The 26,220-nt window shown below is 40.1% G+C and overlaps 1 protein-coding gene across 3 annotated transcripts in view; it reads right to left on the bottom strand.

The window, feature by feature from the left end:
- The window catches only part of CFAP97 (cilia and flagella associated protein 97), a 30,525-nt gene extending 9,791 nt beyond the window's left edge, over positions 1-20,734 (bottom strand). The window contains exons 1-4 of one of the 3 annotated variants that reach the window (XM_027635977.1): positions 20,635-20,734; positions 10,361-11,242; positions 10,201-10,272; positions 1,144-1,406 (exon numbers count right to left, since the gene is read on the bottom strand). In XM_027635977.1, the coding sequence (XP_027491778.1) occupies positions 1,144-1,406; positions 10,201-10,272; positions 10,361-11,222 (1,197 nt within the window). In that variant the 5' untranslated portion in view covers positions 11,223-11,242; positions 20,635-20,734. Of the gene's footprint in view, positions 1-1,143; positions 1,407-10,200; positions 10,273-10,360; positions 11,243-20,108; positions 20,260-20,397; positions 20,516-20,634 lie in introns of those variants that run through there. The other 2 variants (XM_027635980.1, XM_027635979.1) reach the window with 2 other exon arrangements.
- Between the last annotated feature and the right edge of the window lie 5,486 nt (positions 20,735-26,220).

Here is a 26,220-nt window from a genome sequence, read left to right as displayed (position 1 = left end):
TTTTCAACGTTTTAAATAAACACCTCCACTACCCCCAACACATGAAGAAAGCCCTCCTACCAGCCTAAACAAAAAACACACTTCTAGCCCAGCCACTGAGAAGTATCACACAACTGTAACAAATTCTTGTGCTAAATTCTTTTAGGCTGTGAGGTATAATAATGTGAAGCATAATGTCAACTGCAGTGCAGTGGAGCTAGGGAGAAAGTTTCCTACTTCAATGTCTTAACAATCCAGATGTCTGAAAACTGGAAGAATTAAAACATAACAGATTCCCCTGAATAGGGCAATCAGACTTTCTCCATGTTGAATTGTATCTCAGTCTATATGTATATAAAAGGAAACGCAACCTACACTTACACAGAAGGGAAAAAAGTAATAAATTATTTCCAGTATACATTTTACAATTATTTTAATTATATTTTATCTCTTTTTCAAGCACACTAATAAGTAGGAGATATGAAAATGTCATTACATGTATCTATTACAATTCAATCACTAAAAGTATCTTATTCAAACCAGTGTTACTTTTGTTATTTGAGAACTCTGCCAATATCCTTACAAATGAGTCTGAATTTTTGTTTTCCACTGAAGTAACCTATTGTGATTGCCATATCACAAACCCTGTGACAAGCAGAGCGCTACAAATATTCAGAGACAGATACCTATGAGTCAAAACCCAAAACTGACACTGACTTTGTGTCCTCTGCATTTAAAATATAATGGGTTTGATGCTATCATATTGCTTGTTTTATCTTCAGCAAGCCTGTTCTTGAGAGACTAGTAATCCTGATGCATGAAGCAGGATGAACAGAGTCAGAGTGGTATCCAATGTTTTGAGTGTTTTAACAATAACAGTTATTCCTCTTAAATTACATTATATCAAAGTAGAGCAAACTCATATAAACTAAAATCTATTTTCATCTGAAAAAAGCATCACAGCCCCTACCTTCCCCCCCGAAAAATCCCACTTACCCATATGAACAATTATGCAAACAGAATAGTAACGGAAATTCATTGAAGACTTACTGCAGTAAAGGTCCAAGTACTGTTTCATCAATTTTCTAAATATTTAGCAATAGCTCATCTGGCAAGAGATAGTCCTTCCCAATTTACTGATCCACATCCATACTCAAAACTTACCAGGTTTTCTCTTTCAATTCTTTGCTGCTCTTTTTGCCTGTTGAGGGCACTGTGGTACAATCTAGGAGACGGTACAGATGTTTTCTTCAACGTGGTACTTCTTCTTGGCTTTGCAGACTGTCTGGACAGTTCTTTCAGCAACCTTTGGTTTTCCCGATCGATCTGTCTTACTTCTTCATTTGTGAAAGAATAATTTTTCCTTATTCCTTTAGGTGGCTGATCGATGGTTAGTTTTTGTTCTTTTTTCTCCAGCTGTAAGAAAGCTTTAAAATAGCAAACAGTGAAAAAATTATGTGGATTAGAAAACACAGCTTCAGTATTGAAATAAATTACAGAACCAAGAGTTAAACCATAAATTAATATTTAGATGCTTGCACATAGAAAAAGATTCAAACTTGGTTCCAAAGTTAATCTAAAGTATCTATCTCAGATGAGAGGCAGAATAGAAACGATGTTTCAGACACAAAACTGACATTGGGGAAGTAGAACTCAGAGGCACAAAGTGCACCCCCGAAGTGATTTTGTTGATCCTTTGCTCCTGAAGCAATCCTTACATCACGCTGGTGCAGGAAATGGAAAGGGAATTATAAAAATTAAATGCAGTGGGTGGAAATGAGCGAGCACATAGAAGAAAAATTATTGGAGCCTGGCAATTTAAAACAGCAAACAAATAACAATTAAACCATGCTATAAGGTTTCAAGGCAAAGAGTGCACACTTAAAAATACACAGCAAGTCAGACTTGCACAACTGCAAGATAAGATAACTGGAAAACTTCACTCTTAGCCAGAGACAGCTATTATTTACTATAGTTTCACTGAAGCTTTGCTGTTGACCTACTTCTAAGCCTTTGCTTTCTAAAGCTCTGCAGTACATCTTCCGGCAACTGCTTTAAGAGCTATGCTGTCACGTATTACCCTATCGAACCACTGCATTATCTGCGGTACAAGAATGGCACTACCCACATTAGGTTAAACAGATTTTTGGAGCTGAGACACAGACAAGGAAGCCTTATTCAAGCCATTCCCCACATTCCTCCAATATCACAGTGCCTTCAGAAGACACCCCTCACTTATACCCCTAAAAGCTCCACACAAGCAAAACAAACATCCAAAGCAGAAAGAAAAAAAAAAAAACCAGGCATGCAGTAATATTTCCCCAGCAAACACTTTCACATTAGCAACCTGTTGGCGAGGGATGTCTGAGTCAGCCCATAACAGCTTAAAAAACTTCAAAGAATCATGAGTGTTTCCTTACTTCAAAACAAAATTAAATCTTTCTTGCAGTATCTCAACTAAGTTTTTTTCAGAACTGATGCAAGTAAATATTGCTACTGTCTTTGAGAAATTTAGGAACAGTATCCAAAAAGCAAAATCCAAACACTCAATGAATTTCAACATTCCTCTGGAAATTAGTAAGCTTGCTCCATCAGTATGCTAGTGAATATAGGCAAGAACTGCCCCTAGGCAGCTCTAACTGTGAGGTTCCCCACATTAGCAAATACTGCTTTCATTTGTCAAGAGAAGATGCAAATCACCTCAAAACCAAGACACAATGCAAACTAGCACAGACCAAGTGTGCCAACCAACAGGTTAATAAAGTATAAATGTCTTGAAAAAACATCTTTACAGTTTAGTAAGTTATTCCCAAGGGAAAACTAGTATACCCACTGACGCCATTGCAGGAAACAGACCTGGAATAAGACTCATCTGGATAAGCCTACAAGGTACAAAGAGAAAGGCAAAGAAAATAGCTAGAACCACACAAATTCATAAAGCTGCAGCATACCTCTCAGTAGAAAATAATTAAATATTTTTTTATGGGAACATGCAAAACCAGCACTGCAGAACACAAGTGGAAGTAAGTAATTTGAACAACCATCTGAAGAAGATAAAATATGACATAATGGGCAATTGTATTATTATGGAGCTATGAAAGGTAATTTTACCTTTTGCCTTAAATCCATAGCATCTCATGGGTTAAAGACTGCACATCATATGCAAGGGTGGAAATCAGGTTGTGGCACAGAACAGCTGCTGAACTCAAGCCTTGACCCAGCTTTGTGGCACTGATGCTATTGGTGATGAAGTCACTTACAAGAGACACTTAAGCTTCTGAAAAAATGTCAGTGAAAATTTACAGCAACTCTCTTATTTCTGTGAAAGGTGTGAACTAGTCAAATTCAATTTAAAGCAATGGTATTCTGGATGAAGACATTTTCAATTAGAAATACAGTTTTCATGTCTTCAGTGGTATGTGACTTTTAATTCTCTGTAAGATACAAGCTGGCTATACTTTGGCAGAGATTCTATATGCCTATGATGCAGCTGTGAACTATAACCAGTTAAGAGATCAAAAATGCTTCAAGGTAATTACTTATTTTCTGACTTTCTCAGTTTCTGGTAAACCCCTGTCAGGTGTGATGAAAAAAATGAAACCAGAGCAGGAACATGGAACAAACACCTTTCCCCTTCTCCCCATTACTGCTGGTCAGTAAATGCTTTTAGAAATGAGGATTTAAGGTACCCTGGAGCAATTGCTACATACAGGGCTCAACAAGCACTGCATTACTTTGTCCCTCAGATCTCCAGGGGGTAGTGGTCTCCAACTTCTGTAGCATCAAACACCACAGTATTTAACCAGAAAGAAGCTCTCAGGCAATTAGTGTGACTACAAATCTACGTACGTATCCATGCACTGCTCTACTGGGTACTTCTTCTTATAAATATGTGAATAAAGCATGACAAAATTTTAATAATTTACTTTCACCTGCTAGTCACATTGACCTCTCTCAGTCACATCCCCCCAAATACACACTTTTCTTTTTTCATTCTTCTTCTTTTCCTTAGCCTCTCATAAGTCTTTTCAATATATTACACTTCTTCAGTGCCTCATCCACACCTTTTATCACCTCACCACAAAGACTGCCTTTCCCACTTGTGTCAGGCAGAAAGAGACTCCAGCTTACTTTCTTCAGTATGTTGCTCATTCTTAGACTCATAAATATTTATTATTTATTTTTAGTGTAGACACTGACTTTATTATGGCCAACAGCTTTCTGACAACTCTTAAGGTTAAGAGCTTGCTAACAGTCATAACTGAATTTATCACAACTCAAAAGCAATATATAATACAGTGAAAGAATTAAGATAACTGCAAAGGCTTTGCTGTGAAGTTATTCAGTGAGGCCTGATCAGAGGACTGACAAAAGCAAGTAATCCATTGATAACGCTGTTGAATTATAGGAGACTCATTGATTTTGCACCAGAAGTTCAGACACAACACAACACAACACACGCAGCAGCAAGCTTTTTCAGGGGGATGGAGTAAAAAGATCAATCTAAAACTTTTTAGTTCCTCAGTACCTCAAACGAGGTTATTATCAGCATTCCCTATGACCCAAGAACAACATCTGAAATTTCACAACTAGCTCTCTGCAGAACAAGTGCTGCATTACACCAAGGCACTGGATCAGGTAACACAGTAAAACTAGTTGGTTTGCTGGTCCTCAAGTTGGTAAATTAATAAATTAAAGTTGTGTTTTACTTAGTTAAGATTTATGTTAAGGAAGAATTTAAGCTGTAAATGCTACTCCAAAGCAAACCATAACTTACTAAAGCCTATCTATAGATGATCTTTCCTAAACCACACAAATGCAACACTGATTTTCTTAGGAACTGTGTGACAGGAAAGTCTAAACTTCAGTAGAAAAAAAAAGACTAACAGTAGAAGAAAATGACTACTTGTAGAAAAAAAATGCATGCTGTGTCATTTTACTGAGAGAGTATCATTAATACTACAGCATAACTGCTCGTTCCTAACAAAACAAGCAAAAGGCAGGGGATATCCCTGCAATCATTACGCCTCAAATGATACTCAAATATATCATAGAAGCAATCTAGAAGGCAATGAGCAAAAACTTCTGCAGGTCTTTCTGAAGCAGAAGTGACACTTTTTCCATAGTTCGGAAAGAGGCTTCTGATCCCCAAACCTCAATCAGCAGTAATAGCTGCCACTACTTCCAAAGTTACCTGGCTGAAAATCTGTCCAACCTGCCCCTGCAAAGCACCACTTTGATGATACAGCATCATACTCCTATTCTCCACACACTAACTATGACAGAAAATTAGGTAATCTACACTAGAAATTTCTGTCCAATATGCACTGAATGCACTTCACCATTCAACACCTGGCAAGAACACTGCTTCCATGGCAAAGACAGTAGGTGCCTAAGAAAGGTCAGCACACGCCCATAAAACCAGGGACAATTCATCACCAATAACCAAACCCCACACTATTCTTTAATCACAATGTGTAAGGGTTTGAATGGTTTACCTGACTATTTTTGCAGTGGCCACTGACAGCATCAGATAACACAACAATTTAAGGTTACGATTTAAGGTTCTAAAGAGTTTGTGAGTCTTGAAAAAATTCAATATTCTTCACCTATTGTATCCATACTCTATCAGTGGGTAATAAGTAATTTAACTAAACCCCTACTTACTTTCATTTTCAGTCAGACCATAAATACAATTTGGGGGAGGTGATAAATAAGCAGCAGCATTTGCATAACTACTTCACAGTGTGCAGTCTACTTCTCATTTACTGGTAAGCAGGAGAAGAAAATTCCCTGGTGTTCACAGGATTTCTATGAAAGCTGGTTTCCATGGAGAGATACCTGACTTTTTTTTTAAGCAATAAACAAGCTGTTTATTGCTTTCAATTTCTAAGCATTGAAATGACCTTACAGAATGAGAAAGGCCAAACCTTATAAAAAATACAAATTATAATTAGCAAGTCAAATGCATTAGGATGGGATGATAGAGCTGTCCTAACGGGATTAAGGCTAAAATCAAAATCATGCATGTTTCAGTGCATCTGTTGCAATTCCAGTGCAAATTGCTTCAGTGTTTACATTTGCCTGATGTTGTTTTATACTGCTCCACTACCACAATTGTAACACATCTGAAAAATACTAAAGGATTAAATCAATCACAGTTCTTCACCAATGTCGAGTAATTTCAATTTTAAACTAGTTCCCTGTGGATCTCTAAACAAATACTCCTTAGAACATCCATTATTTCATGCCACAGAGCTCTTTAAAAGGGATTTTGAAGAATTCATGATTCAGTGTTTTTTTAAGAAAAGGAGTGTAGGGAAAGAAGGGTAAACATGTAAGATTTATTCGAGGAGGAAAAAAGAGTTTTGCTGAAGGAGGTTTTTGCTGCTAAGAAAACTAGACCTAGGAAAAACCCAGTGTGGGAAAAAATTCTTTCCCATGAATGGTACTACCCATTTTTTGCTGTTTTGAGAAGTTAACTCCCCTTTTGCAAGAAGCAGTGACCATTCTCACACTTGTCGAAGGCCTCTGGGGAGATAAAGAAACCATAAAGCACAGAGGAGATTATTACTTTGAAGTCACGTGCATGCAAAAGGTGGTGTCATAAAGGCACCTGAATGGGCCTCCAAGGGCTGCTTTTTTTTGCCTGGTGCACGATTTTTAGCAGTGTATTTAGGGTTTTGGACTTCAGAATAAACTTGTCCTTAATACCTTAGCCGTGGTTTGGTCATCTGGGTTTACCTGTGTGCATATTGCTTCTTACAAGGAGGATGTCCTCTCAGGTGTAAATTTTCCCTACTTAAATATGCTTGAATAGGGCTCCTAGTTATGTTGATGTCATGAAAAAGACAACAGATATTTTGCAGGTGCCAAACTGTTTTTCCCCCATAATATACACATTTTCTCACAGATGTTGGAAAAGTCTAAATCTCTTCATAACCTTACAGATTTTCAATCCGTTTTCAAATTCTAAATATAAGAATAAGCTGAAAATTGCTCTTCTACAAACTCAACATGAGTTTCTAGATCTGTGAAAACAAAGCATATGCATACACATGTACACACAGAGTTAGTTCAAACTCTGAAAATGAAAACTAAATGAAACTCCATAGAAAAAGCTATATATGTTTAGTTCAATTCTACAGTTTGAGTACATATATATTTCAGTGTCTACTTTAGATACTGCTTAACAGTTATTCTACAAATATACTTGTTCAGCATGAACGAGTACACAGAAAACATACCCCTAGGAGGACAAAGTTTCAAATATCAAAAAAACTTTTTCTACTTCCTGAGTGACAAATCATAGCAAAAAAAAAAAAAAAAAGTGAAAGCAATTGCTACATGTTCAGTTGAAGCTGCTATTTAACTTTCTACAATAGATTTTATTCAGAAACACAGAGCTTTTACTTTCATAATAATGATATTTATATCACAGTGCTTTTCACATGGGGAGTCTGACTATTTTAAAAATCTAAGGCACAGAAGAGGCAAAAAGATTTATTATCACAGACGTCAGTGCGAGCTTCAAGGATAGAACTGGTCTTCAGCCTGTGGCCAATTGCCCTACTTAACCCCATCATACCACCTCCTCAAGTTAATAATAGCTAATACCATGGATTTACAGACTAATTCTCACAGACACTTCAGTAAAATAAGCAGGCATCAACCCCATTTTACAGAGAAGAAAACGTGAAGTGTTAAATTCTTTAGCATTGTATATATCTCAGGCAATCCCATTGTACTGATACCAAACAAATTCAAACAGAGATACACAGCAATTTTAGCAGACAACTCAATTCTGAACTACAGAAACTGAGAGACTTGTCTAAAGACAGAGAGCAAGCACAGCTACAGTTGTGTTATTTGTGAGATTGTACCTTCTCAGAATAGCATAACTGAAAATTTGGCTTCTATCAAAGACAGGCATAGCTTTAGGAATTGTAAAGGCATGATAATTCTTTTTTAATCTACATATAATTTTTTAAAACTCCTTAAAAATGAATATTTTTCAATATGAACAAGAATATGTATTAAGGGGACATAACTACAACATTTTCTAAATGCTTCAAATTAATTTTGCTTTAAGGTACGTAAACTACCTTGCTGCCTAATAACCAGACTCTTGTTGTAGTCCAAAGCTTGTTCTTTGAACAGATTTCTTTCCTTTCTTCGTTCTTGCAATTCTTTTTTTTTTTTTTTTAATATAAGAAATTCTAGTCTTCCCAAAAGTACACACTGGTAATGTGAATAATTGTACAAAACAAATTACTGAATGGTCCCTAGAAACAACACAGTAACAGATCACAGGGAAATTTTGCAAGTTTCTGGGGACCTTGGGAAATTAAACTTGCATAACTGCTGCAAATGCTTATATCCTGCTATATTACAAGAAATATTTGACAAAAATTTTAAACAAAATGCTTCATCAGTACAGATTACTGGAAAAATGTTATTCTTTAATAGCAAATCATCATCATTTAAATATTCTTTCATGCACTCAGGTCTGGGCTTCCAATGTTCTCACTTCAAGCAATGTCTATGCAGTTCTGACAATGTAGATTGTGGGGTGGGGGGAGAATGATTTGCGCTTTTTTTATTTCCTAATAAGTACAAAAAAATCTGGAAGCAATATCTCAGAACAAGATTAGCTCATATTTCCCAGACCAGTTACTCTGCACGATTAATAATCCTGCTCCATTTAAACTCCAAAATGCCCAAACTAATTAAGCTTTGTTGTGCTTGCTGATTTAGAGAGGAGCTTGGGAATAATATGCATGTTAATCAGCTGCCAGACTATATGAATTCTACTTCTCATTGCTCTATCTTTATTACTGTTATTTGGAATTGGTTTTCAGTTTTGAGGTAAAACTTCCTCCCCTCAACTGACATTCGTGTCTGAGAACACCTACTCTGAGCTATAATACCCATTTGTTTTAGGGATGAGATGAGTCCTTCTATAATCACCAGTTATTAAAAGGCTTCTTGCTAACAGGGAACAAATAAAGATGTGGGACATCATAATTTCAATTGCTTAGCAACAACTCTTCGACATCATGTTCTGACAACTGGTTGGAGTATTTTCTAGTAGGAAAGAGTGGCTGAAGCACGAGGACTGTCAGAAACAAGAACAAGTTCTTCCTTTATTGATGGCTAGTGTTGCTTTCCTTAGTATCAGAAGAATTTCCATACAAGTAAAATCCTCATTTTTACTCACAGGAAAGTTAAATCATGGATACAATACATTTTGAATCCTTATTCACTAGAAGCTCAGTTTGGCAAGGTCCAAAGTGACGAAAAAAACAAATGCTGTTTTAGCCATCCAGGCTTACTTCAATACAGCAAAGCTGGTTTGAAATGTACCAGATTCAAAGTGTAATAGGCTTTCCTCACCTAAGATCAGCAGATTTCTTGAGCCAAGCCTCTTTTATTCTACCGATTTTACTACTGAAAACTCTGGGTCATAAGAAGAAATGCAAAAGGACTGTGTAGATCTTAAAATATGCATGTGAGGTGATCCAATGCATTCTCACCTCATACAAAGAACGTTTGCAAGGAACACAGGGAAAGAGCTTCCAAGTTCTCTCAGACTTCATGACTAAGATTTATTAAGTCTGTTGGCCAAGAGCAACCTCTCTGGTTTCAGTACAGATTATCTGCTATTTTTCTTTTAAAATACCTTTACTCAACTTATGGTATTTTAGAAAGCACACACTTAGCTCAGAAAAAGAATTTCAAATACTTCTGTTTCATTATCAGAAAGGTACTAGAAGTTTAAATATATGAATACTATCTATCTCGCACCAAAATTTTGGGACTCTCTTTCAATTTTGGAGGTTAATAATCCAGCATTTCAACAGAAAGGTTGATGTTTTAATTTAGACAGTAAATTGTGGCATGGTCCAGTACACCTTGAAATGCTTGTGCAGTTTTATTATTCAATTTGTTAATATATTTAATTTTTTTTATAAATTCACTCCATTTGTATATCTTACTTCTAGGTATATGTAAACCAACACATGCTCATACACATGCTTCTTTTTACTACTGTAGAATTAGTACTATTACATAGAGAAGAATTCAAAGAATTATATCAACACCACTCAAACACCAACCCGTTTTAAAAACATGTGCCACATTAAAACCTCATTCTCTTCTACTAGAACTCAACTGTTCTCAACAATGTCGTACTTTGTAAAAAGAAAATTTAAAAGTCACCTTTCAAAAGCTGATTCAGATCCATGGCATCATGCAAGACTTTTCGACTATATCTGCGATCAAACTCAGAATCTAGTGAAAAAAACAGAGATATAAGATTGGATTTCCCAGTGCCCTATGTTTTGCAAATTTTGTGTTGTACTTAAATTCTCAAAATTACCATATAATTCTTGGTTCACATTTTCCTGTCTCTTTACTTTTAGTTTCTTATCATTTGATGCTACAAGTTCAAAAGACTGGATAGGACTGATGTCTGGAGTTGACAAAGGTGTTACGTCAGTCACTGTGTCTTCAGACTCCTCCAAGTCCTCACCAAGCTTTGGTTTTCCTTCCGCTAATTTCACTGCTGACTGGAATTTTTGTTTTGGAGACAAAAGAGCATTTCTGCAAACATTCTTCTTTGGGGAAGAATGAGATGAATCTGATAAACAGCTATCAGAATCTGTATCAGAACAATCTGTATCTGAGCTTGAAGATGATGAGGAGGAGGATGAGGAGGAGGAAGAAGAAGAGGAGGAGCTAACATTAATATATTTTTTGCTAGCCTTTTTTATGTTGTTTGGCTGCTTAGTTGACTTTGGTCTGACCCTCTGTTTTTTGCCATCATCGCTACTATCTTCTTCATCTGTATAATAATCTTCTTCACCTTCTTTAACTATTTTGGGGATTCCAGCAGGAACGTTCTCCTGTGTTCCTTTATTTGCTGCAGGTGTTGCTCCAGATGCACCTGCATTCTCTGCAGCTGGAGAAACTGACGGAGATGAAGCATCTCCAAGATGATCTGTGCTATTTTCTGGGGATTGATGCTCTTGCAAATCTATCTGCTTTTCTTCACTTTCCTCCTTACCACACTTTGCATCCTTTGAATTAGAAACTAAATCAGTGCCTGTAACAGCTGCCTTTGTACTTTCTTTCTCTATACATTCACCACTTTCTTCAGCTTTCTTTTTCTCTTCTTCAAAATCACTGTCAAAGAAAGCATGATCCACTTCACCATCCGATATGTCTTCAAAGTGGTCCATACTGAAATATGAAGTGTTACCTGCAATCATCAGAAAACATTTCCAAAGATTAGTGTAAAAACAGATTCAAGGACACTTCTAGTATAATAGCTTTGTTCTTTACTCTTTTAGCTGTAGTAATTTATAATTATGCAATTAATTGTTATGTTGCTACAGACAATTCCATAATGAGTTCAGTAAAGAAATTTAGTGCCACCTTATTGCACACAGCTTATGTTAGACCAAAAAGTTTCAGTTTAAGCCAACAAAATCCATCACAATATCAAAACTATTACTCCTAAGCAAATTAGTCAAACATGATTAGAGGCTAAAAAGTCTTAACTATTAAAAACAAGAAACTGAAGTGTCTTATTTTACCCCTTTAAGCTAGAGCCATTTTAAGCTAGAGCCACTAATGAGCTACCATTACTTTGAATTTTATATTAAAAACCTTGTTAGTGTATGGTGGTCACCATCTTGGCTGACACAGCCATTCAAACTGCAGACTTTCAGCAGTTAAAAGTAGGAACAATTACAATTTACATCAAAAGATCAATGGCTCTGTAGGTTAAATTGTGATAGATGTACGGTGTGTCCGTGTTCATGTTTTATTTTGGATAAGGAGCCTGCTTTTCTTTACAGCCCTCTGTAACTCACACTCCACACTACAGTAACAAAACTTGTTCTTTCAGATGAATCTAGGCTTTAATAAGTGTGCTCCAGGCATGAAACCAATGCATTTAAACCAGCAGTCACTCTTCAGTCCATGGGACCAGATTATGGCTAGCCCAAATACATATTATTGCGGATATCAGGACCTCAATGCTAACCACTATGCTCCACATATCTGCTCCTATTGTGTCATATTTGTTGCAGAATTATATGGTGCTTGATCCTATGCATGTGGCAGGCAGATAAGAAAATTTCCACTTATAAGTAGTGTATACACAGAGTTAAAATAAAAATATCTAAACACCCCACAACCAAACAAAATAAGCCAGTATCAAAGACTAAGGGTCCCATCTTGCCAGCAGCACTATCCTCCTACTCTTTACAATAGATTTTACATAAATTTTGTAAGCTGCAATCAATAAATATGTAACATTCTTTAGGCCCAAGGAAACCAAACACAAAGACAGAGGAAGCAACTATATAAGGCTGGAGAACCAGCATATTTTACAAGAGGAGTGGTCTCCTTTAAACCACACATAATTTGTTGCCATGGCAAACAAAGGTGAAAAAAGAAATTTCCAAGAAAGGTTCTGGCTAAAAATTACTTCAAAATACAGAATTTTTAAAAGTCTACGTCACTCAGACATCTTGCCCCTTCTCAAATAATACTGTTTTAGAGGAACTAGAAACATGCACCCCAAATACAAAAAGCACAATATAAACCTTAAAAACAGGTGGTCTAGATCGTCCTGTGGTTTTAAGACCCATAAAGCCAAAGAACTGAAAAGAGACCTAATATGGTTAGATGTTGTATATGCTGAAAACACTACTAAGCAATAGAAGCAGAGGTCAAATTTTGGTACCACAAAGCTAACTCTCCAAAGGACTGAGCTCTTCAAAGAGCAACAGAACAAAAAAGTAAAACACAGACATCCAGCAAGTTAAAGTCGCCCACAAAAACAAGGGCTAGTGATCGTGAAACGTCACCCTGCTGCTTATAGAATACTTCATCTGTCTCTTCATGCTGGCTGGGTGGTCTGTAACAGACTCCCACCAGAATGTTGGCCTTGTTAGCCTTTCCCCCAATTCTTACCCAGAGGTACTCAACCTTTTCATCATTATCCTTGATCTTTATACAGTCAAAACACTCCCTTAATGTAGAGGGCCACACCACCACTACTCCTTCCTCACATATCCCTTCTGAAGAACTTATAACCATCCATTGCAGTACTCCGATCATGCAAGTCATCCCACCATGTTTCCATGACAGCGACTTCCTCACAGCTTTCCTGCTGCACAGCGGCTTTCAGCTCCTCCTGTTTGTTACCCATTCTGTGTGCTGTGGTGTATATGCACTTCGGCTGGGCTATTGATTTCACCCTCCATGTCACTTCTTGTGATACCTGGCTTCAGGCAGCTTGCATAGTCTGCAATGCACACCTATCATGTGAATTCCTGAAAGTTTTCCTAGAGCAGCTTCCTAAAAGAATAATGCATTTTAATATATAAAAAGATGCACAATAGAAAAAAAAGAAGAAATACAGTTTAGCAGGCTGGTCACATCCAAGGAGCAGCAGCAGTCTCACCAGTCATTTCACTGCTACATGCATCTTCCACTCTTCTGGCACTCATCCCTAAGGACTTCAGCCTTCATCTTAATGGGAAACAGGTATGCCATGGTGGTCAGTTTCTCTCACTGACAATCATTCACAAACTAAAGTTTCATTAATTCTGTTGTTTCCATTAAAAATAAACAAGAGGAAATAAACAAAGAGAATGTATTTTTGGATCCTATTCCACTCATGCATCTAGAGTGTCTGTAACAGAGCTGGAATTTGCTAAAACACAATACAGAAGAAGCAACTTTGCTGATAAACCATCCTAAATTAATAAATTGGTTCCCTGTACACTCTCACACCCATTTATATACAACAGAGAATGTAATTTTATTTCTGTGGGAAGTACAGAGTTCTGTTACACTGTCAATTTTTAAAATACAGAATCAACAAGCGATACTCTAAAATCCCCAAAACTTTCATTACAGTCAAATACTTACCATTAACTGCTAATTCGAATGACCACTGTATTTATTTACAAACCAATTTGTGTCTAACACAAAACCCTCTAACACAAGTATGATCAACTCAAATGAGTAGGCTCAACATTCAAGTACAAGCAGTGATCAACCTTCTTTTCTTTTAACCATTTCACTTTCATAGTTGAGGAAGAGGATGGTTCATACAGAGTGGAAAGTTGTTTCTTTTTCTGATCTCATAACATGCAAATTCCTAGCATGTAGAACAGCACACTCTGAGTTTGTGCATCCTCTAAAGGCCCTTATGTTTTCAGGACATTGTAACATTCTGGTATTTAATAAAAGTGGAAAACAAGCCCTTTAACATGCTAGGGCCTGAATCAGAAATGTCTAACATTACTATTTACATACAGTGCATCACCACAAAGGCCATAATACAGCACAGCTATAGTACACACAAGATACGTCAATAGTATGTTTCCAGCAACAAAAAGGAACAGATGTCACCTTAGGATGTATTAACAAACATATGTGTAAAGTATCAGGAGCAATGTAATATTGTATTTAGCTCCAGTAGGGCACCTTCTGGCTTACGGTTACTAATTTTGCTTTGTAAGTATAATTGATAATGAAAGATTGCCAAGCAGGCAACCTTCTCCCAGCCCAAACAATTAGTGCTTCTGAAGCTGGTATCTATCCTTTCAGCTGGAAACTTCTACCTCTTCAGAAAAGTGACCCAACCTCCTGATCTCAGAGAGCAGAAACGAGTGTCTGAGAGCTAAGGGGTTGGAAGGGTTAAAGTGTTTTAATTAAAAGATTTGTACTACCAATGGCACGTGTTCTATATGACACTCCCAAATCCTCTAATTCTACATACTCATTATTTCCCCTCTGGGGATCCTGCCCTCTTAAACCTGCTGACTGCTAAATCACCTCTTTGTAGGGTGAACTCGGGAGAGGCTGAAAATGCTGGATGAACCACACTCCCCCTCCTTCTCCCTCCCTTCCTCATTCTTGGCTGAGGCTTAAAAACCCCCCAGCAAACAAACAAAAAAGACAAATTTGAAAATGTCTAGAAGAGAGAAATAAAAATGTTAAGATGAGAAAAGCCCTACTTCTGGGGGTTTGTGTAGTTTAAAAGAGTGGAAACAAGGGAAAACACAAAGCTTAAAACCTGTACAGCAGACTAACCAAAAACTTGGTTTGTTCTCAGATACACTTAACACTCATCAAGATCAGCTAGTGCAGCTGCTTCCGGCCATGTGACAAACCACTCATATCCAGCCCTACCTACCTCCTCTTTAAATAAAGTTTTCATATTCGCTAGTAAGAAACAACAAAGCATGCAAAGGAGGAAAAACAGATCTTGGAAAACTACATCCTTTGAGGGAAACCCCCCGTGAATGAAACAACCAGCCTCTTCAGTAGTTATTCAGATTTTCCAAGCTGAGAGCACAATATCTGCTACAGCTGTCCTGCACAGCATAAGTTCTCCAAACTTCCCCCAATTTCCTCCAATTCAAACCATGGTTAGTTCATACCCAATCTACAGAACACAGTCTTGTATATTTTTAACATAAAACCCCTTTGATGAGCTCATGAGAAGAATCTGGAATCTTACAATGTCACATCTTCCAATTATTATTAGCTTCTATTCTTTCATGGTTCACCTACAAGAAAAATCTGCCTCTGCCCAATTACAGGTAGCCATGTTGCTGCTGATTAACCACCTAGACATAACTATGTGGAGGTGAATCCCTTTGCTCAGATTACAACCTACATATAAGTATTTACTGATTAATGACAAACCTCTTGTTGCTGGCTCATGAGACAGTAGCAGACTTGTGCCTGAACTAAGTAATCTGAACAGACCACAGAACGTTTGTCCCTCACAGATCAGATCTCACAGACCCTAATTCAAGCTCAGATCAGAACTACCATTGTTTCTAATGCACCTGAAACCACTCATCTGGCTGATTCTCAGCTGACTTTCTAATACCTTTCACCGTCTTTTCCTTTCTCCTAGCTAGAGAAGAGGAAGGAGGGAAGACTTGCTACTTCAAATCTATGAGGTCAGTATAAACAGCCATTGCTGCCCTTTATTCCTCTGCTTTGCTTGAGGGGAGTGTGGGGGAGAGGGTCCCATTGTTTGCTTTGGTTTACTTTCAGTCCTGGTTCTCTCTGCTGGACACAATAGAAGAATTTTCCCCTGTATGCTCTGAGATACAGTTTAGTAACTCCCAAACCTATGCCGGATCAGCCCTCAGAACAGCAGTTCTGTCTCAAACAGAGGTAGGCCCCCTGAAGATGCTCCAAACTACTCTTGAGTCCTTTCAAAAGAATTGCAACACAAAGTCCTGAGTCTCCTGGCTATTTCAAGTAAGAGTTCAGTTCAGTCAATGGGCACTAGAGGATCCTGGAACACAGTCAATTGACATCACTGGTTAGAGCAAATGAAAGCACAAGACCACCAAAGAGTCCTAGATGACTGCAGGGCAAAGGCTTTTAAGTGAATTTATGGAGTGGGGAAGGAGGAGAGGGAGAACAGAGGAAAAAAAAACAGAGGGAGGAAAAAAAAGGGAAAAGAAAAAAAGTTCCTCTTGAGCCAAAAATAAGCCATTCCCCTACTGTGAAAAGCTGAAATACATTACACTGAGAGGCATGCATCTGTAGCTCCAGGACTTCAGTCATACAAACACACTAAATATTTGTTCTTCAGGTTCTTTAGCAAAGGTCACCTTGTGACCCCTTGAGCAGAAAGGCTGGGCCAGAGAATACTGAGGTTAAATGATGGGAGTGATGATGCCCATCAGACCTGTCTAAAAAGACCATAGCTACTCACTCACCGCTGAGAATCCCAAAAAATGACTGGCAAAGCCTCTAAACCCAGGGGGAAAAGAAGTAGCATATAATCAAAACCAAAAATAAAGACAGTGAGTCTGTTTGTTGACAAAAGTATCAGCAGCTTCTGGAGTATTTCCTTCATAAGGCCGTCCATCTCTACAAGCGTAAGTGACACTACCCACATCAAAGTCTCATGGGCCTGCTGCCATACACAGTTTCTCACCACCTGGAAGAGTCCTCTTAGCTACCTCAGACACTAAGAGGCAAGATGCTAAGGGGAAACCAGTCACTGGCATTCACCTTTCCCAAAAGTGACCGATAGCCACAGTTTTCCGACAACATAGAACAGGTACGAAAAGCCGAGAAAAGGACAGACTGTACTACCAGATATTGAGGGTGAAAAGTAAAAGGCAGCTTAGTTTTCCCACTCCTGCTGTACTTGCACATACCTATGAGGTGTATTTTTGCCCAATATCAAGATTTAAATCTTGGGACAACATGTATCCAACCAGACTATCCACAATCTGGCAGAGTAGTCCACAACTGTATGCAAGAAAAAGGAAAACAATTCCTCTTATTAAAGCAAAACTTCAACATATCTGCCACATAAAGGCTGGAGTTACATTTGCCATCATACCGGTGCATCACTCATGGGACTACCTGCAAGTGCTTTCCTTAAGACCCAAGCATACCACTCAAACATCAGATCCCTCAGGACTCACTGAGGGATCAAAGATAATTCAGAACATCAGGCCATCCCTACCAAGCGGCACAACACCTGACCTATCTCCCACAACAGACATGCTCACTGAACCAGAAGTGTTTTCATGCTTCTAATGTTATAGATTTAGTATGCTTAGCAACCTGACTACACAAATAGGCGCCATCAGCATTTCCTTCAATGTTTTGCATAGATGTGCTTCCACATACAACAAATAGACCCGAGTTTCTGGAAGGATTTCCTTCATAAGGCCCTCCATCACAAGATGTGTCTATTATCACTGTTTTAAACACATAGTTTTACAGAGGTAACAATTACATTCTCCTCAGCCACTGAAAAATAAGATGCAATTCTCAATTTTCAGTGGGAGGAACAAGCACTGTCTGGTACAGATGGGCAGGGGGGAGTATAGAAATTCAGTCACTAAATCAGTATACAAAGAGCAGCTTCAACAAATATCACTTAGGAAGAGTCTAAATATATTTGTTTCCTCAAAATGTGTGTATGGGGCAAATGAGGTAAAAGGCTCTTGAGATAATCTCTTGCATTATATTTTTGTAACTTACTTGTTTCTTCAGATGAGAAGATATCAAGTATGGAAAAGCAGATAAGATGCTCAAACACAGGGCTCTATTAAATTCAACATAATAAAAGTTTCCTGGAGTTCCAGTGCTATTACAACGCAACACTTTAAGAATGACAAATGCAGCTGAATTGTGACTTAAACATCCCTTGACATTGTTGAGTGGAAAAAAACTCAGTCAAAGAACATAGGTTATGTTTTAGACCATTACTGTCACCAGTCTTAGCCAAACATGACACCAAGAAGCAAAGAATGAAACAGCTTTAAGGAACAGCTATGGTGAAATCAATAAGGTACAGCCATCACAGTAAGTTTACCAATCTCCCAAGAATCTAGGGAGATACCTAGGTTCATCTAGGATCCATCTCACTTTCAGACTCTTACATCAAAGCTTCAGGTACAATATTATGTCATTCAAAAGGACAGATTTCAAAAAGCTTGTAGATGCTCCTGTCCCCTATGCCACACACAACCATACACCACCTACCCTACAAATTCTGCGCTTTTATGTGTTCCTGGGTTGAGTCTTCAAAGGTATTGGCCAACTGCACTTTCCAAGCCTCAACAGGCTCTGCAGTCCTGACAGCCCTCTAAGCCCATGTAAGTCTTCTGAAGAAACACAGGATCCTCTGAATGCCCTACTAAACATGGGCAAGCATGAAACCAAAACAAAAATCCCAGTAGGTCATAAAAGTTTTAAGTTCCAAGAAAAAGAATAGAACGTCCCTAAATTACTTGTCCTTTCCTTTGGTTTCTGTTCTAAACCATTACAAGTATTATCTAGGTTGAGAAAAATCAAAGGAACACCATATGCACTGCAGGGAAAAAAAAAAAACCAAAAAAATCACAACAAAAATACAAACCAGGAAAAAGTGGTGGGAAAGCTTGAGGCATTTCAAAAGCAGAGTCCAAAGCTCTGACAACTACATTTTTAAATGCCAGTTAAGTTATTTCACAAACCCATTCCTACGCTTATTTATTTTCTAGCAATGACGACTTCATTTTAGTCTTCAAGTAACTTCTCTGAAGAATTTAACTTTGGGGAACTTTGTTCTCTCTCCACTGACAACTCCAGCAATCACTTTCTATCTGATAAAGAGAGATTAACTATTTTTTCACAGAGGCAAAAATGTGCATAATGCACTCTATGCTCTATATTGAGCACCTCACTACAGACAAAAGCAGGGACACAAAACAAATTTAGCACTGCTATTTCTGTTACATTCATTCCACCACACATTGTTGTCCTGGTGTTTTTATGAATGTTGTATAAGAATTTTAACCACACAATTTTTAAATATGTACACATCCAAATGCAAACACTAGACACTTTTTTAATATATGTTTTATAGTAAGAATGAACAAGCATAAGTGTTTGCATACTATAGTTATACTAGTTTCTGAAAAATTGTTCAGTACAATTGTAAAGGAAAAACTTTAGCCAAGCATAAAGGTTACATGATTTTAAATTACATTGTGCCATAAGACATGCTGAACTATATTTTAAAATGCCAGTTTCCATAACATGCCGTGAAAACTCCAGAAAAAAACCCAGAGTTTGACAAACACAACATACACCCCATTGTGCTGTACCATCTCGCTGAGTTGCTTTCAAATGTATTCTGTACTCTGCTCTGCTGCAGCGGCCCAGGTTTCACAGTTATCTCTTTAGTGATTTCCATACAAATCCACAGGGGCCGAGAGATTTGGTGCCTGGTTATTTTTCCAAACTACAGTCTCACCTGGAGAACTGTTAGTGCAGAATTCTGCAGGGCAGGGGGAGTTAAAAGACTTTCGTCCTGAGCAAAGTGTGGAGAAGCGACTCTTGCGATGATTTAACATGCTCGAGGCAAGCTGTTTACAATGACCATTTCAGCTGACAAATACCACTAATTAAACCCAACCAAAGCACTCTACTATTTCAGCATCACTGCAACGTGTCCCTTCCAGTTCGGTAACTTTAAGGATGGCGCGCACGACACTGTAACTCACTGTCAAAGCCGACGGCTACGACACCAACGAGGGCCGGTGCCTCACAAGAGAATCTCTCACCTCTTTTTCAATTCTCTCCGAGGAGCAAAGAGGGCAGGCATGGCACTGATGTGGGGCGTACCACACGTCTCAGGGCGGCATGACCAACTCTGGCAGCTCAACGCCAGCCCCAGCTCTGCAAAGACAGAGCGCACGACGCGCTCGGGGACACCTACGTGCGCATCACTCAGGCAGGGGCCCGAGTGGAAAGACGGCAAATTAAAAGGAAAAGCAGATACATATATATATATGTATCTATATATGGTTTAAAAGAATATACATGTACATACGAACAAAACATGTCTCCCACCTTGTTTCGGGAAAAAATTGCCGCAGACGGGGGAGGAACACGCCCGTCGTCCCCAACCGCCCCCAACCGCCCTCCCGGCACCTTCCGTGGGGAGGAGGCACCAGAGGCCCCACCGCCGGGCCGGCAGCTCCCGGCAAGAAACAGCAGCAGTAGCAGCCACCGCCGTCTCCCCTCTCGCCCTCCCCTTCCCCCGGCTTTGTTGTGGTAACCGCGCAGGCAGCCGGGGCGGACACTCACAGGCACGGGAGGAGAAAGAGAGGGGAGGAGAGAAGCCGATCCTGCGCACCTCTGCCACCGCCGCCTCGCTCCCGCTCGGCTCCTGCGCAGCTCCGCCCGCCGGGCGGGAACAGGCGGTGCCTGAACGGGGCGGGGAGGGAGCGGGGCGCCGGGACCTCCTGGTGGGAGGTGCCTTTGAGGCACGGGGCTGTCCCACAGAATCACAGAAACAGTTTGGTTGGAATAGAACTCTGAGATCATCGAGTCCAATCTGTGACCGAGCACCACCTTGTCAACTAGCCCATGGCACTAAGTGCCACGTGCAGTCTTTTGTTAAACTCCTTCAGGGACGGTGACTCCACCACCTTCCTGGGCAGCCCATTTCAATGTCTAATCACCCTTTCTGTGAAGAAATTCTTCCTAATGTCCAACCTAAACCTCCCGTGGCACAACTTAAGACTGTGCCCTCTCATCTTGTCACTGGTTGCCTGGGAGAAGAGGCCAATCCCCGCCTGGCTACAACCTCCCTTCAAGTAGTTACAGAGAGCAGTAAGGTCTCCCTGAGTCTCCTTCTCTCCAGGCTAAAGAACTCGAGCTCCTTCAGCTGCTCCTCATAAGACTCCAGATCCTTCATCAGCTTTGTTTCTCTGGACTTTCTCCAGCACTTCAATCTCCTTCCTGAATTGAGAGGTCCAGAATGGACACAGTACTTGAGGTGTGGCCTCACCAGTGTCAAATACAGAAGAATCATTTCCCTAGTCCCTCTGGCCACGCTATTTCTGATACAGACATCAGTCCCTTCCCACCCTTCTCAGCTTCGTGGGAATGGGGCAGAGAGCTGGGACTCTTGCTGAGGCCATGAGGCCCCAAACTGAGGTGACGGTCCCTGGGTTGTGGTGGTGTGGCTTCAGGCTGAAGTGATGGGTCCACAGGTTGAGGTAACAGTGCCTCAGGTTGACATAGTGTTGCTCCTGGTCGAGGTGATGGATCTTCTTGCTGAGGTGATTGTGCCTCAAGCTGAGGCCATGGGGCTCTGCATTGAGACAATGGTATGCTGGGCAGAAGCAATGGGGCCCTGAGGTGATAGTGCTCCTTGTTGAGGTGACTGCCCCCATATTGAGGCAATGGGGGCAGCCCCAAGCAGAGCTGATAATGTCCCTAGTTGAGATGATTGCCCACAGAGTGTGGTAATGGGGCTGCAGGTTGAGGACAGAATCACAGTCTGAGATATGGTGCCCAACATTAAGGCAATGAGGTCCCCCCATGCTGAGAGGACAGTTTTCTGTATTGAGGTGACAGTGCCCCATATTGAAGTGATGCTGCTCCAGATTGGATGATGGTGCCCCAGGTTGGGATGATGGTACTCCTGTTTTATGTGCTGGCAGCCTGTATGGAGGGGATGGTGACCCAGGCTGAAGGGGTGGTTCTCCAGGTTAAGGTGAGCCACCCTAAGGTGATGGTGCCCCATGTTAAGACAACAGGACCACAGGTTGAGGTAATGGGGCCCTACATTATAGTGCCAGGGCTGCAGCACTGGGCTATGTATCCTGAGGAAATGGAGAGGGGAAACTAATCTTGCCTATGTTAACCAGAGTCAAGTTCTACCTGTGCTACATGGTGTTTAATGAAGGTTCTGCAAATTATGTAGACTAAATTTTTATACTCGGTCGTGTGTTTCATTCTTATTTTTCTGGCACCTGACTCAGTTTACTGTTGAAATGTTCAATAATGACACTGCATCTAAAATCAATGGAAGCTGTATTTGGAAAACACTGTGCTACAAAATGCTGAGCCTTTCCTGATCTTACCATGTGAGGTCTTGCGTTACCTCACATAGGACACTAAATGGGTGCCTTTGTCCTATTTTCCTGTGTGTCAAGTTCCTGCCTGCAAATATTCAAAATACAATACCACTGTCTTGAAAAGGTGTAGCAAAAAATAAAATCAGTTAATATTAATGTAACTCACATATTTTGTACATTTAAGATACTGAGAAGTATAACATACCATCTCCATTTCTCTTTCTCTCTTAGCTAGGATTCCTATGATTGCTTCTAACAGTGTTAGTTATCCAGGTTTACCTGCTTTACCACCAGGTTTAAAAGTTCATGAGCCCTTGTAGGTTTTGTACCCAGAATCTTAGAAATTTCTATAAACTATTAATATGACTGTAACTGCAATGCAGCACCACAGCAGTTATTAAAAAAGCATGTAATTCATTCAAAGTTGTAAGTATGCTAAAAATGTAAACCAAGTATGCACTTTATGTACCTTTTTTGCCTATAATGTAAATTTCCATTTAAATTGAGAAGTGGTAACTTGCTAATGTTTATAGCAATGGGATCTGACCCAGAAAGGCTCACAAAACAGAAAGTAAATGTGAAAAAGTCTATAAGAAAGTAGTCATTTTAAGTTTGCCCAAACATTTTAAAGGTGCAAATTTATCGAAGTGTAAAGTTTGCAGTATTGTGAAGGTGCAAGTTGAAAAATTGTCACTAAAGACAGCTGTAAAATTGGCTTCGAATTAGTGGGGCTTTGTCTAGGTTATGTTATAAAGAGAAATTATACTCCTGGTTCAGAGGAAAAAGGTGAAGATGCTGACTTTTCCCCCAAACCAGACATAATTTCCATTTTAAAACAAGATTATAATTGTCTTATCTTTGTAGGAAAGATGTTTGCTCTAATGCTTAAATAAGGTAGAGTTTGAATCTCTTTTCTCATAAACTGTTTCCATGACTGGTTAAATAGTTACAGAAAGACAATATAAGAACCCCCAGTTCAGAAAATTGACCTCTGAAGTCCTTCTGTCTTGCATAGAAAACTAATCTTTAAAGTACAAAGGGGAAGTTCAAATAACACAGAGGTAAACTTGAAAATTGCCATTAACTTCAGAGGAGCTAGGATGTCATCTAAAATATTAGGAATTGTAGCTCAGGTTGAAAAGTCATAGAATCTTATTAAAAACTAAAAGAAAAAGAACCAAATCTTCTTCCAGCTCTATGGATACACACTTGAATTGATTTAGACATATCTAATTCAGGGTATGATGTGTAAATCCTAGCTAAAATTGGTGGGATTACTCACTCAGACAAGAACTGTTTTTGTGCATAAGCACTGCAGGGCTAAACCGTAATTGCAGGTAGTTTTTTTTTTTTTTTTTGTTATTTTCCTCTCCACTTCTGAGAATTAATACTGTAATAAGAAAATAATCTCTGTTTACACAGGACTAACAACATTACATGCTCTGCTTCAGGTTAATTTTAAAATTCAATTCCTTTAAGTAGCTTTGACAGAGGCCCTGGCAGTTTCCTGAATGCATTTGCAGTAGAAGGTCTCTGTCTGGTTCCTTGTGTGGATCTTTATTAAGATCCCAGAATAGACCTTGAACTCAGTCCAAAGCCCTGTAAATTCTGAAATCTTTGATGGATAAAGTGTGTGCTGGGAGATGTATCTTTGCTTTCTGTTGTCTACCTGATGAGAATAAAATAATGTTATAGGAAACCTTCTGGCATGTTGGACCTTATCCAAAAGCTTTCAGACTCTGCAAGAATCTCTCTGTCGGTCTTAATGATCAGATGTATCGCAAGAACCTTGATCCCAAAGCTCTTCAGTGAAGCATCAGGATGTTTTGCTACAAGGTAATTTGCCTGGGAAGGGACTGCCATTGCAGTAGTACTTTCACTTTTAGGCTATGATGATTTTCACCTTCAACCACATTAGAGGTATTACTTAAATAATCAATTTTGGACACTGTGAATGGTCTGAGCTAGTATTTAAAAGGATTTTGTGCAATTTAATATCCACTAAATAGAACAAACTGTAATAAAATTCTATTTAAGTTACTCTAAGGACTTTGGGTCAAAGTAAGGAGAAGTGTATCTTTTGATCAGCGACCAAGAGGGGAGCTAAAATCCCTTCATAACTACTTTGGGATTTTGAGAGGAAATACATTGCTGTACAAACCTCTGTTACACACAAGCAGGTATATATGGAGACAATTTTGCTTTGAGCCAGACCAGACCATCACACATTGGTTAGTTAGGTGAGTTAGGTTAGAACTAGCTTAGAAAATATTGTGATGGTGTAAAACATTAGTTGTAACTCAGAATTCTGACTAGCTGCATGCCTCTTCTGTGCCCATTTCCATTACAGTTCTGCACCATGAGCTGATACCCAACTGCCCTGTTACAAGTGCCATGCTTGGGCTGTAACTGAGCCTTTTGGACACCTGCACTATTCATGCTCAGCGCCTTTGGCTTGCTGAGCATTGTAGAAGCACAGGGAAGTTTGGAGTCTGGTGTTATGAAGTGCTAGTTGCTCTCTCGAAGTTATACAGAAATGTAACCATTCCCAAGATCAGAGCCTTGATATTGGTTTCTTTTCTTCATCAGGCTAGCATTGTTCATTTGACAGAAGCAACTTTTTTATAGAGCGTAAATAAATCTACTCCAACCTCTGCAACAATAGCTGTGTTTAAAAGGTAAGATTCAGGACTATTTTGCACTTCACAAGTGACAGAGCAGTGGCAATCTGAAAACTGCTTACCAGAACATTTTTAACTGTAAACACTTTTACAGAGTTTACAGGTACTTGCTCTTAAAATAAAGCCCATGAGTAAATGCTTGTAAATCCTCCTTTGCACAGTCTAGCTTCCGTAAGGAAAGCATTGCCCTTTACTCCTCCTCTGAAGAGATCAAGGCCTCCCACCTGGGCTGTGGTTGGTAGCTGCTACGATCCTGTGAATTCAAAGGAGCTGTAACTGTGCCTTGCCTTTGGCAAGGTGTACGCGTGTCCTGAGCACAGCTGAAATACAGCAAGGCTTATGCTGTTCCTGGAATTTGTTCTCAGAATCTGCCACAAGCACCTGTAAAACATCAGACCAGCGGAAAGAGCGTGGTGACAGGCTTCCGTTGGAGTAGTGGGGCTGGGTTCTGCAGAATCACTGTTGTACCATTTTGATCGCTGTTCTATCAGTTTTTCATTTCTGAAATCCCGTTATATATGGTCTCCTTTGGCTGATGAGAGCAGTGCAGGCAGAGCGGTGCGAACTGCGCTCACTCAGGAGAGGGTCTGGACCTCAGCGGCGTCCCAGGTCACGGCTCTGTCATGAGCTCTGGCCAGGCCTCGGTGCTGCGACCTGATCACTCAGGCCCCTCTGGGCCGACCCGCCCCCTGTGTGCCGCAGCCCCCGTGGCGGAGAGGCGCCCGGCAGCATTCCGTGGGGCCCAGCTCCACACCGCAGCCGGCGGGGGTCCCGGCGGGAAGGCTCTCACGCTCCTAGGTTCGTCCGACCGTTCCCGTTTCCTGGGCTGTGCGTGGGGCCGCCTCCAGTCCCAGCACGGCGGAGCCCCGCAGAACACACCACGAGACGCACCGGAGCACCAGATCCGGCCGTGTGGGGGTGCGGCGAGCGCACATGTGCCCGGCCCGCCCGCCCGGCAGGCACCGCCCTCGCCCCCGCCCCCTCGCCGGCCGGACTCGGAGCGCCGCGGCGGGGCCTCCCGGGCTGCTGCCACGGACGTCGGCTCCCGCCGCCCAGCGCCGGGCAGCGCTGCCGCCAGGAAGCGGCCCGGCCGCCGCGCACCCGCCTGCGGCCGGGCATGAGCT

The sequence above is a fragment of the Corapipo altera genome, unplaced genomic scaffold (assembly GCF_003945725.1).
Source record: "Corapipo altera isolate COAL_440 unplaced genomic scaffold, ASM394572v1 22b, whole genome shotgun sequence".
Taxonomy (NCBI): domain Eukaryota; kingdom Metazoa; phylum Chordata; class Aves; order Passeriformes; family Pipridae; genus Corapipo; species Corapipo altera.
Note: the sequence above shows the minus strand (reverse complement) of the source record. Positions and strands in the feature narration are given on the sequence as shown.